This window comes from Gracilinanus agilis, chromosome 6 (genome assembly GCF_016433145.1).
Source record: "Gracilinanus agilis isolate LMUSP501 chromosome 6, AgileGrace, whole genome shotgun sequence".
Classification (NCBI taxonomy): domain Eukaryota; kingdom Metazoa; phylum Chordata; class Mammalia; order Didelphimorphia; family Didelphidae; genus Gracilinanus; species Gracilinanus agilis.
In genome coordinates this window covers 174019983-174032715 of record NC_058135.1, presented here as the reverse complement: position 1 = coordinate 174032715, position 12733 = coordinate 174019983, and the positions used below count along the sequence as shown (strand labels likewise).

Sequence of the window (12733 nt, the reverse complement as noted above, 5' to 3'; positions counted from 1 at the left end):
TATAATATACACATAATAGATATATAATAGATATAATATTGCTAAAGAGGCTAAATTTTATTTGCTTGCCCTTTGAGACATTTTCAATTGAATCAATAAGTCTGGTAAATAATTTTATAATTTTTGAATATCTTCTGATAAGAATGTGCCATACTAAGTTCTAAGCCATGTCCAAGCTGTGTTTGAGAATTTAACTTAATATCAAGCCAGTTGCAAATCAAAAGGTTCAATTTTTATCGTTTCAGCTAGCCCCCATTTTGAACTGCATAGTCTATGAAGTGTTTTGTTTTGTTCATATAAAAGTTCAGCGTTTTAAAAATAATGGATAGAACCAAAATTTGTGAGTGAATGAAGTAAGGAAGGCTAAAACATTTTTAAGAGCTTAATGTTGTTCAAAACGCATATACCAATGGAGATTTCAACTAGAAATCAGATGGAAAGGTCCACTGGGCTGTAGAACAAGTGAGGCATATGGTAATGTCCCTTTTTTAGTACCTTTTCATATTTGTTGAAATATTTGACAATGCCAAGGATTTGGTGGCAAGAATTTTTTCACTATTTCTAATTTCATGTAATTTGACATGTTTCTTGGGCAATTAGAATGAGGAATCAAAGACCAAGTTTAGAAAGGTGTATTAATAAGCATCATTCTAAGAAAGCGAGGTAATGGTGTTGGGACAGAGCATTGTGAGATTTCCTTTAAAACTATTCATTCGTATTATTTTAGAAACATTTTCACCTAATTATATAGAATTGTTGCATAATATATAGTTAAGGTTTATATCTGTGAATATAAAATTTTATATATTCTGTATATGTGAACATACAGAACACAGAGAGAGTTGTATTTTTTTTAGAATGAACATTCATTCAATGAAGGAAACAAACGGCACAATGAATAAGGGTACTAGGTTTGGATTCGGGAAGACCAAAGTTCCAATCTAGGCTTAGATTCTTGTGATATGACTCTGAGCAAGTCACTTATTCTCTGTTCACCTCAGTTTCCTTAAATGCAAAATAGAAGTAATAATAGCACCTACCTTGCATGGCTATTGTGAGTATTAAATAAAATATTTTATAGTAGGCACCATAGAAATGCCCTTCTCCTTTTAGGTCCCCAATTTTAAATCCTTTTTTTTCCTAACAGGAAATTGAAATCCATCATATTAAATAATGAAAGCTTTCAAATGGTTGCTTTTAACTGTGTTTTTGGAACTCATATATGATTATAGTATAAAATAAACCTTCATATGTTTTTCTCTACTTATATTTTGTTTAATTTTGGAACCTCGAGTTCGTGCAGATTTTTATGCTTATCATTGAAAAGTAACACATATTATGATTGAAACTGCAATACTGCCTAATATTCACACTATAAATGGCTTAATTTATTAATTATATTGCTTCTTACACATCTATTATCAAACTTATCATAATTTTAATAAGGTTTTTTGTGCTTATAAGGATAAAGAAAGGAAAGTATTAATTGAGCTCCCTAGAGTGAAATGCTAGACTTAGGAAATGCCATCATACTCACCTTTACTAATTGCTATGATCAAACCTATACTTTTAAACAAGCTTTGAGAATATGTGTAAAAATACACAGTTTAGTAATTTAATTGTTCTTCTATGTTATGAAAACCACTAGATCGCATTTAGTTTTAGAGAACTATAGATTAAAGAGTATGTGATAGAAAAGAAAGTAATCTCAAAGCCAGGAAGACCCGAGTTCAAGTCCCAGTTTTGGCAAATATTGGCTATGTGATCCTGGGCAAGTCACTTATCTTCTCACTGCTCAAGTCAACCCTCTATGACTCTTGAATTGCAGAGGAAATGGACTGGTAGAAAGAGCTTTTTCAGTGGGGAGTTTCTATACCAGTCAAATCATAAGACCAGTCCCTGTCCTTATCTTTCTAATATGTTGTTAAGGTGCAAAAATTACATTTTCTCCTCATGAAGTCTAAACTCTCCACTTTAATTTGGTTCAATTTTTCAAATTCTTAAGTATGTCTTACTTCATGTCATCTTTCTAGTTATTTTGTATTTATTAACTTCCTATATATTTTGTACATTTCTGGAGGAAAGTCACATAAGATATACTATTATGAGGAAGTTGCTTTTCTAATAATAATTTTTTCTTTTCTTCTAAACTAGGAGCATTGACTGTAGTAGAAAGCTGAAAAATGTAAGTTTTAATTTTCCTTTGTACCTATATGTCCATATGTTTTATAGTATGCCTCGGGTTTTGATTGATCAAAGCTATAAATTCAGTTTATGAGATGATGATACTTTCATTACCTAGAAAGAACCCTCCTTGGAGCAGAATCATATATACACTGGTGGAGTAATTAATTCCACTCATGGGAATGGAAATAGCAACATTTTGGGGTTTCTTTCTAATTTAAAAAATAACCATCTTTAGAAAGAAATGAAAGCTTATCTCCAGTGAATGGCTTGGTTACTTAGAGACCAAGTGGCATATGGTAATAGTTACGTCGCATAGTCTTTCACTAGGTTGGTAGGCACAGATGATACCATTAAATTAAGACGTTTGCGCAAATCATTTTAAGAAAACAGTGGAGTAATCTGAAGTGGCAACTATTGGAGGTAGGCTGCAGTTTTGCTGCCTTATGTCTTTGCATGGACCTTTCAAATGCTCAGTGGTGTTTCCCAAAGATAAAAGGAAACAAGGTATGTGAAAACACTTTGTGACGGTACAGTCATATGAAGCAAGCCACTATTCCAAACCTACATTTTCCAGTTGGGTTTCATTTACAAAAGCCAAATAGGTTAAACCAATTCCATTTTAAATTATAAATGAAAGGATATCAGAAATGGGCTAGTGCTTGTAATATTGGCAGGAAGTGGCTGGAGACTCCTCGTTATGGTACAGAGGTGGCTTGAGAGTTCTGGGTTTTTGTTTTTTTTTTCACTCTAATAGTTGTAAACGTAACTGATTCCCCACTTTTCCTACTCCTCCCCTTCCTCCAGCTGAAATTCCCCAGGATGTATAAGCCATATTTTCTAGTAAAATTTTAATTATATAAATTATTTAATATAAATATGATATAATAATTATATAATATAAATATGATATAAATTATAATTAATTATATAAATTTGATTTATATAATAATGTAATTTATATATAATTATATAAAAAGTCCATAGATTAAATATGCCTGTCTTTAATGCCATTATGACCGTCATGATTCTCTAAGTAATCGAATATACTTAGTGTACATTAGAGTTACTTTGTGCCCCTGGTTAATGTACTGACATTTGGAGGACTTCATTCTCTGGAAATGTGCATTGTTAAAAGTAATCAAACTCTTAAGACATGCTCAGAAATGGATGTTTTGGGAGAATCATGAAGGATATTTTCCCCGCAAAAGCGTGAAGCCAAAATTTAATCTAAGTCATGATTCAAATGTCATATTTTGGCTTTGTTGCCATATGAAACCATGTGTAAAGACTATGATATCCAAAATATATTCAGACCTGGTTAATGAAGAGAGGTGAGGCAGAAATGAGTGCTAGTCCAACTAAGAAGCAGCCTCCCTAATTATGCTCATTTTTAAAAATGGCGAAGATGGGAATGAAGTAGCCCCCTTACCTCATCCTCTCAGATTTTTCAGACCTGGACAGTCCACTTCTAAGGGAAGAGTCTGCTTGCCTTTAGGACTGCAGCTTCATGACACTGAATTGAACATAAGAGATTGTCAGCATCAGCATTGGCAAGGTTCAAGTCATTGAGTTCCAGAGCAAATGGAATTTGATTTTTAGTTCAAACCAAGCCCTCAGACTCTTCGGATTCTACTATTCATTACATCCCTGGCTTACAGTTGTAGAATTATAGGGGTTTTCCCCCCACGGCTTTAATCAGATGCCATTTCATGGTGAACATGTTGGCGACTTGTAATCTAATTTCATCCCGACATTTGTTGTCTTCTGAGACTACATTTTGACCTTAGGAAAAAACCCTACTATGATTCTTTAAAGTTACTAGCAGATTGACCTGGATCAATGAAGACTCTACCAATTGCTGAAGCTTAGCTCGTTTAATTTTGAAACATTTTCATTCTTTGAAAATAATGTTGTAGGATTTTCCACTCTTTCTTTTGGAGTATTTTCCCATCACTGAACTTTCTCTAAGATTTTAGTCCAGTGTGAACTACTGAATCTTGTTTGTGTAGACTGACATAACATTAGGTTTTTATTAAAATGAATTTTACATTTAATGGGTACCTCATGGATGGTGAGCTCTTTATAAATCAATTTCAGACATTCTCCCTCTTCTGTCTTCCTGGTGGTGCCTAGTATAGATTCCTCAGTAAATCGAAAAGCAATCTTACAAAGGGGTTCTGTACTTATGTAGCTGTTTTTTTCCTCAGGTATTAGTTACCATTTACTGGCTGGGGAAAGCAGCTAACAGCTGCACAGCATTCAGTGGAACCCCACTGAACCTGAAGGAGTTTGAAGGATTATTGGCACAGATGCGAAAGGTAACTATGCTCTTCATCGTTGGCTTATGAAGGTTGTTAAAGGATGAAAAGGACAAGCTCAAGTCACCTGTGTTTTGAAGGGCATCTCAGTTCAGCTTTGCAATATTTCATGGGGCCACAAATGTGTCAGACGTGTGCAAACCTCCTTGTTTTAAAACTGCTTAAATCTTTGCCGCATGTATTCCCACATACCTGGACTTTCTGGCCCTCACATACAAGAGAATTGAGTCCAATTAGGATATGATAACCAAAGATCTAGTTCAGACCAGAATGAGCTTTCACTCTCCTGGGCCAAGTTTATCAGTGCTAAATTTTTTTAGAAGGAAACAATTTGATTAAAACAATTCAGTTTTACAGAAAATAGAAACTTATTTGCACTTTAATGAATTATTTTTTCAAAACTCTTACCTTCTGCCTTGAATTCAATACTATATATTGGTTCTAAGGAAGAAGAGTGGTAGGGACTAGGCAATAAGGATTAAGTAATTTGCCCGGGGTCACACTGCTAGAAAGTATAAGGGCAGATTTGAACCCAGGACCTCTTTATCCACTGAGCAACCTAGCTGCCCCCTTTCACCTTAATTTTAAAAGTAGGAGCAGCTACGTGGATTATTGGATAGAGTGTCAGACCTGGAGTTGGGTGAACCTCCTCAGACATATCCTAGCTGTATGACCCTGAGCAAGTCACATAACCCCAGTTGTCTAGCCCTTACTGTTTTTCTGCCTTGAAACCAAAACTTGTATTGAGTCTAAAACAGAAAGTAAGTGTTTGGGTATTTTAAGTACTTTTACTTAGTCTTTAGAAAACCAATGGCTATTTCTGGACACGATGTAGAATCTGGAAATCTAGACAAACAAAAAGTCTCTTCTCTGTTGCCAATATATATTACAACCATGGCTCAGTAATGAGTTAAATACTGAAAAGACAATTCAGCAAACTAGTATCTTTTTCATTTGTACAATACACTCTTATCAAATAGCTTCAATTTTGGAAAAAATGAATTAAATTTTTTTCAGTTTGAAGGAGCGAGGGAATTTACAAAATATCATGTAACGTTGTTTTTATTTTCTGCTATGTATATACAGTAACTTATGAGATCTGCTAATGTTTCCCAGTAAAAATGTGGTTGAGTCCCCTTTGATGTATGTATACAATGTGTTTTCAATTAACAGCATATATTTATGTACATCAAGGGTTCATGTGGTTGGGAGAATATGGTAGGGTTTTTCTAAACCAAAATGAAGATTCAATAACCCCTTGAAATGGGGATACTGGCATACATGCACATATCAGGCTCTAGCTAATTGTTTAAAGACATAGAATAAGAAACAATAATAAGAGTAAGTGACAGTTTACAGCACTTTGTTCAAGGTGCTCTGCAAGGTAGATAAAATATTATCCCTATTTTACAGGTGAGGAAACTGAGGCTAAAAGAGTATTCCCTGGGGCACTAGCAGTTTCTCCTAGGAAGGACAGAAATTAAACCCTGGTCTTCTTCATTTTAAGTTCAATGCTCCATCTACCCTTCTACTCTGCCTCTCAAGCTATGACAATCTTTAGAAGAACTCCAATTGTTAGTTTACTATTGTACTTGTCAGAATATTACATCTTGTAGAGTAAAGCAGTCCTCGAATTTGCCTAGTGAACATCTCTCCAAGTGAGCATTAATCTTTCAAAATCTCCCCTGCTCACAGTTTTATACCAGCTCTAGACTTTCCCACTGGTAATGAAAATAATCAGTGGTGTTTATATAGTGAGTTAAGGTTTTCAAAGAGCGCCATTGTACCTAAAGGGATAGATTCAGAATCGTAAAATTTTAGAGCTCAAAAAGGTTGTAGAGGTCATTGAGACTAGACCACTGATGGACTGATTGATTGAACCGAGATCTCTGTTTTGTCCAGGCTGAAATCACAGTGGCCCCTCATGTATTCTATCCCACCGTTGATCAGCATATAAATGGTGGCTAAGTAATTTGCCTATGTCAGTGATGGGCAAACTTTTTAAAGAGGGGGCCAAAGGAAAGGAAATGCTCATCTGCCAGTTTGTTTCTAAGGCAACTCTTTCAAAGTTTTATTGTATTGTATCCTGCTCATTGTATTCGTCAGATTAAGAATAACAGTCACACAGCCAGATAAAACATTTCAGGGGGCTGCATTTGGCCCGTGGGCCATTGTTTGCCCATCACTGGCCTAGGTCACACTGCTAAAAAGTATGAGGCCAGATATGAACCCAGGACTTCCTATCTTCAAGCTGGCTCTCTATCCACTGAGCCACCTAGCTTCCCCCTTTTTTCACCTTAATTTTAAAAGTAGAAGGAGCTAGGTGGCTCAGTGGATGGAGTGTCAGGCCTATAGTTGGGTGAACCTAGGTTCAAATCTGTCCTCAGACACATCCTAGCTGTATGACCGTGGACAAGTCACTTTACCTCATTTGCCTGCCTTTAGTGTTTTTTTGCCTTGGGACCAATACTTGCATTGAGTCTGAGATAAAAGGTAAGATTCTAGGTTTTTCCAAGTACTTTTACATAGTGTTTAGAACCCAGGATTTTTTCTGGATATGATGTAGAATTTCCAACCTGGAATAATTTCCCTCTCCTTAGATATTCAGGGTCCTCTCATTCTTCATTCTATTGGTGTTGGACTTACTTTGGACACCCAATTGACATTAGCCTCATTTTAACTCAAAAAAGAATGCTTGAGTTCAAGTAGCCGGACAGCTTCAGCCTCCCTGCTAAGACTGTTACTGGCATGTGCCACCATACTTGGGTGGTCAGCCCTTTTATTTAACAGCTCAAGGCTAACTTTACATGCCAACCGTACTCACATGAGCTGGCCCATAATGGTTCTAGAATACTGATAAACTAAAATAAATTAATGCCTACAAGTGATATTACTGATTTTTTAACCACGTTAGTATGTCTTGATTTTTTAAAAGAAATAGAGCATTTCACATATAGAAGATAGAAATCAGTTTTAATTACTTCAGTATTTTCAGCATCTATAATTTCATAGAATCCCAAATCTATGACTAAAAGGGATCTTCACATTCATCTAGTTCAACCCCTTCATTTTACAAATGAAAAGACCCAGCATGGGGAATGGGGGTGGCTGTGACTTATCTAATATTACCGACATAGTAAATATCAGAGGTGGATTTGGAACTCAGGTCTTCTGACTCCAAAGGCAGCACTCTTTCTGTCTCTCACTGCTTCTGAGGAATTCCTTTTATTTTTGTATTTATACACAGCCTAATCCCCCTATGCTTTTGCAGTTGTTTACTGCAGCCAAAAACAAATAAATGAATGGATAAACAAACTAACTTGTGGCCAAATTTCTGGGAATGAACCTCTTCAAACTGAGCTAAGCTAATTCTTGAAAGATGGTGTACAGTCCATCACTCAGTCTGTCTGTATGTGGGGTATGAGTTATGCCAATGTAGCCTGTGTAAATAGTCTCTGTACAGGCATGTGTTGGGAAATGCCTAGTGAAATGGCTGCTCACAGTGGGAGAAAAAGCTGGCCAGCAGCAGGGAACTCAGAGAGGGGTGTTGGCCTTAGCCTTTTTAACCATTTATTCTCATTGCACATTTTGGCTCACCTGGGAACTTGGGGTGGCAAATAAGCACTTACACCCTTGCCTTCTCGCCCGCATGTCCAGAATTCTTTCTGTTATACCTTTCTTTAGCAGGTATCTGGGACCCCATTGAGAATCTACCAGGATCATTTTTCAGGCTGATCAGGAGCAAAATGCAATGCCATGATAGTATTTTGGTAGGAGCCTATAAAGGGTTTGACTCGTTTCTGGGGTCCACACATGGATTTCTCTAACTGTAATACAAGACTTTAACTCTACATTTTTATTCCTAGGAGAGGGCGCTGGCCAAGGATGACTACAGGTGGCCGAGTTTTCATTTTTCAAATGGGCCACACTGCTCTATTTCCAGTTCCAGCACTTGATCCATATTTTCTGTTCTTGGCTCGCTGTGAGGTCATGAACATATCTGACTTTTGTACTGTTTTTCTTTCCCATAACTTGCCCATGGAGCTTGAAGTAGCATATTTACTTACTCCCTGCTCCCAGCTTTCCTTTCTCCTGCAATTGTGGGAGAGAGATTTGGACTCCTGATATTTTCCCCCTTAAAAACCCATTGTGATAGTGAGAAGCCAAAGATCTGGGCATGTGAACTTTTTGATAGCCTCTTTTAAGTGGTCGACATTACCTCAGTTTTTAAAGTCAACTACAGTCAACTTTGAATATTTTGAAGTGGATTATACATAATGATGAGGGTTGAAATGTGTGTGCAGTGACTAGTAAATAACACAAGAATAGGAGAGAAACAGAGACAACTAGATGGCTCAGTGGATAGAACTCAGGAAAACCTGAGTTCTGATGCACCCTCAGCCACTTAGTACTTAACTGTGTGGCACTTAACTTCTATTTACCATGGAAGCAGCTAGATGGCTTAGTGGGTAGTACTTAGGACCTAGAGTCAGGAACATATGAGTTCAAATTTGATCTCTGACTAGCTAGGTGACCATGGGCAAGTCATTTAACCTCTGTTTGCCTTAATACACTGGAGAAGGAAATGACAAACCACTCTAGTATCTTTAAGAGTACCCATACAAGGTCATGATGAGACAGTACTGAACACCTGAACAGCAACGAAGTAAAATGGGATAGGATGTAAGACATAGATGTTCAAGTATATTTTCCAAGATTTTATATTTTCATGATGATACTCTAAAAGGTGGAATAGAGAATGGTGAGCTGGCCTTAGAGCCAGGAAGATATGGGTTCAAATTTAGCCTCTGACCCAAACTATGTCTTGGATCTTCTGCACAGTAAGGGAGCTCTCTCCAAAACTCTGAATTGCAAAACACTTGCAGAGTAATTAAGATGATGTATGTGTAGTGCTTTCTATTGGCCAATAATAAGGCATTTAGAGAAATGTTCATTAGGGGGCAGCTGGGTAGCTCAGTGGATTGAGAGCTGGACCTAGAGACGGGAGGTCCTAGGTTCAAATCCGGTCTCAGACACTTCCTGGCTGTGTGACCCTGGGCAAGTCGCTTGACCCCCATTGCTTACCCTTACCACTCTTTCACCTATAAGTTAATACACAGAAGTTAAGGGTTTAAAATAAAAAAAAATTAAAAAAAAAAGAAATGTTCATTATCATTTTCTGTCTCCTGTACTGTACAACGGAAAAACAGAGATGAAGCAAAAGAAAATTTTCTTTTAAAATATACGTATCAGTTTTGGATTACAAATTATTTTATAAATTCTACAGAACCAAGCACTACTTCAAAAGCACAGTATCATGTAATAATAAAGGGAGCCAGTAACTAATGTTTGATAGAAGAGGGATAGAGAAAGTCTGTATTGGGTCTCTCTTCCAGCTCTGCCCCAGGGCTGAATATACACTGGGAGACTTTAAGGGGGTGTCACCTCGAAACTGGGTGACCTGGATGGGCATGCTGCCCCATGGGAGTTGGGGGTGAGGCTTCCCTATAAGATGAGGTATGTGGTACTCCAATCCAATTCTGGATAAGGACAGGGTTCACACAAATGTCCCCCAATCAGTTAATTTCACAGTGGGTGATCTGGCTTCAAGATCGAGGCATCCAGACTAAGCTGTGGTTCCCATCTCCCTTGTTGTCTCTCAGGCACTCTGAAATGCTATCTGACTGATGCATGGCTTTTATTATTTGCAATTCAAGGATTGGGGAAAGGAGAGAATGGCAGAGGGATTTTCAGGTGCCCTCTTCTCTATTCCTATGGAATCCATCACTTAGGTGGGAACCTTAATGGCTTCCACTCCTAAGCTTCTCCCACCTTGTCCCTTCTCCTTCTCCTTTTCCTTCTGTTTCTATTTCTATTTTTCTGTTTCTATCCTTTTCTATAGTTGTAAGTTTTGACTGAAAGGGTCTCTCAGCAAGGTTGGGTAATGAGTGAAGGAGACTAAGAAATTGCTCCCAAAATGGAGTCCAAAAACTTAGCTGATTCTGAGGTTGAAGTATTAATGGGTGAGATGGGATGGAATGACTTTCAGGGAATCAGGGTTTCATTTTCCAAAGAAAGACACTAAGGAAGCCCTCAGGACTGGATCCAAGCTGGGATGTCCTCTTCTCTCCTCCCAGTCCTCCGTCCAATGACTTCTCCTCTCTCTTCCTCCTCAGAGAAATTCCCAGAATCCTCTCTGATCTCAACTGTCAGCAGCTGTTTTCTCTGGCTCCTTTTGTCCCATCCTCCTTTCACAAATCCCATCCTTACAACCATTAACAGAAAAGATAGTGATAATAGTCACTTCCTGTTCTTGTTGTTCTTGTTCCTGTTCTTTTTCCTATTGTTGTGTTACTTCTTGTTGTTCTTATTGCTGTTCCTACTGTTGTTGTTCCTGTTGTTGTAGTTGTTCTTTTTATTGTTGATGTTGTCGTTCCTGTTGTTCTCCTTTTTCTTGTTACAGTTGTAGTAGTTCTTATTGATGTTTTGCTTTTGAAGTTGTTCTTCTTCTTCTTGTTGTTCCTGTTCTTATTGTTGTCATTGTTTTTATTGATGTTGTTGTTCCTGTTGTTCTGTTTCTTCTTGTTGTTGAGTTGTTCTTGTTCTTGTTGTAGTTGTTGTTTTTATTGTTCATGTTGTTATTATTGTTGTTATTATTCCTGTTGTTGTTCTTGTTCCTATTATTATTCTTGTTGTAGTAGTTCCTATTATTCTTGTTGTTAATGTTGTTGTTGTTCTTGTTGTACTTGTTTTTCTTGTTGATGTTGTTGTTCCTGTTGTTCTTGATGTTGATGTGGTTGTTGTTGTTCCTGTTCCTGTTCCTGTTCTTGTTCCTGTTCCTATTGTTCTTCTTCTTCTTATTGTTTCTGTTGTTCTTGTTCTTGTTCTTCTTGTTATAGTTATTCTTGTTTCTATTGTTCTTGATCTTGTTGTAGTTCTTGTACTTGTTCTTCTTGTTGTTCTTTTTCTGTTGTTCTTGTTGTTCTTATGTTGTTCTTGTGGATGTTATTTTTCTTGTTCCTCTTGTTGTTGTTTTCTTCTTCTTGTTGTGCCTGTTGTTCTTGTCATTGTAGTAGTTGTTTTTCTTGTCATTGATGTTATTGTGTAAGAATTTAAATTTAGGTTTTATGCTAAATATGAAAATTCTAAAGTAATATTGTGGTCGCCAATTTAAAAATATTACAGCTTAAGTGAAAATTACTTTTAGCAGTTTTATTTACAAAGAGGTAGAAAGAGTAAAAGTGGGAAAATGTAGATAAAAAGACGGAAATTACTGACTAGTTGCAAAATACCCTAAAGTTTAATCCTAATATCTCTAGACTACAAATATGAATCCGAAAGCAAATCTCACTAGAATCCAAAGTCCTGATTAGGAAGTCAAAATCTAAAGAATCAGGAGACACTGAAGAACACACTGAGAAACTTCAGCGCACATGAGGCCAAGGTCAACAAGAATCTCACCAAAACTCACACTGGAGGAGAATGTCCCACCTAAGTACCAATGAGCAGAGAGGGTCTCCTCACTGAAGAACCAAGGAAGGATTCACTCTACTCACAACTGCAAGCTAATGCAGGATCCAGGGAAAGAGCCTCCTCCTCCCATCTGGCTCACCAATGCAGAGAGAATCAATCAGTCCTCAAGCTGGCCTTTTTAAAGCAGTTTTCTCAACGTCACTCCCCCACTTTATGTGAACCAATCACAATCTTTCAGTTTGCCTTGCACTGCCCAAGGGGGTAGGCAGTGACCTTTGGAGGTGTGAGCTTACTTTAGTAACTGACTTGCAAACTCTCTTACTTAGTGTCAAGTAGGAGTACTTTAAGTTATTGATTTGTTTAGCTAAAACTAGACAAGGGGAGAGTTAATCCTATCTTCACTGTTGTTGGTTGTTGGTGGTGGTTGTTGTTGTTGTTGTTGTTGTTGTTCCTGTTCCTGTTCCTCTTCCTGTTGTAGTTGTTGGTCTTGTTCCTCTTGTTCTTGTAGTTGTTCTTATTGATGTTGTTCTTCTTGTTGTAGTTGATGTTGTTCCTGTTGTTGTTCTTTTTCTTCTTCTTCTTGTGGCAGTGGTGGTGCTGGTGGTGATGCTACTGATGAGCCCATTAGCCTGCCAGTTACCAGACATGATGATTTAGTAATTTTCAGAATTTACAAATGTTGGTAAGGTCCTGTTTTCCTGTTTAACTTTTGGTCTGTAAATACTAGCAGCTAAGGGGCTTAAAATCAGGAAGAC

The 12733-nt window shown here is 37.2% G+C and overlaps 1 protein-coding gene across 1 annotated transcript in view; it reads left to right on the top strand.

Annotated features, from left to right (window-relative positions):
• LIMCH1 (LIM and calponin homology domains 1) overlaps positions 1 to 12733 on the top strand; it is a 232811-nt gene that overhangs the window by 115411 nt on the left and 104667 nt on the right. The window contains exons 5-6 of the mRNA XM_044681742.1: positions 2155 to 2185; positions 4395 to 4505. Of these exons, the coding sequence (XP_044537677.1) occupies positions 2155 to 2185; positions 4395 to 4505 (142 nt within the window). The remainder of the gene's footprint in view (positions 1 to 2154; positions 2186 to 4394; positions 4506 to 12733) is intronic.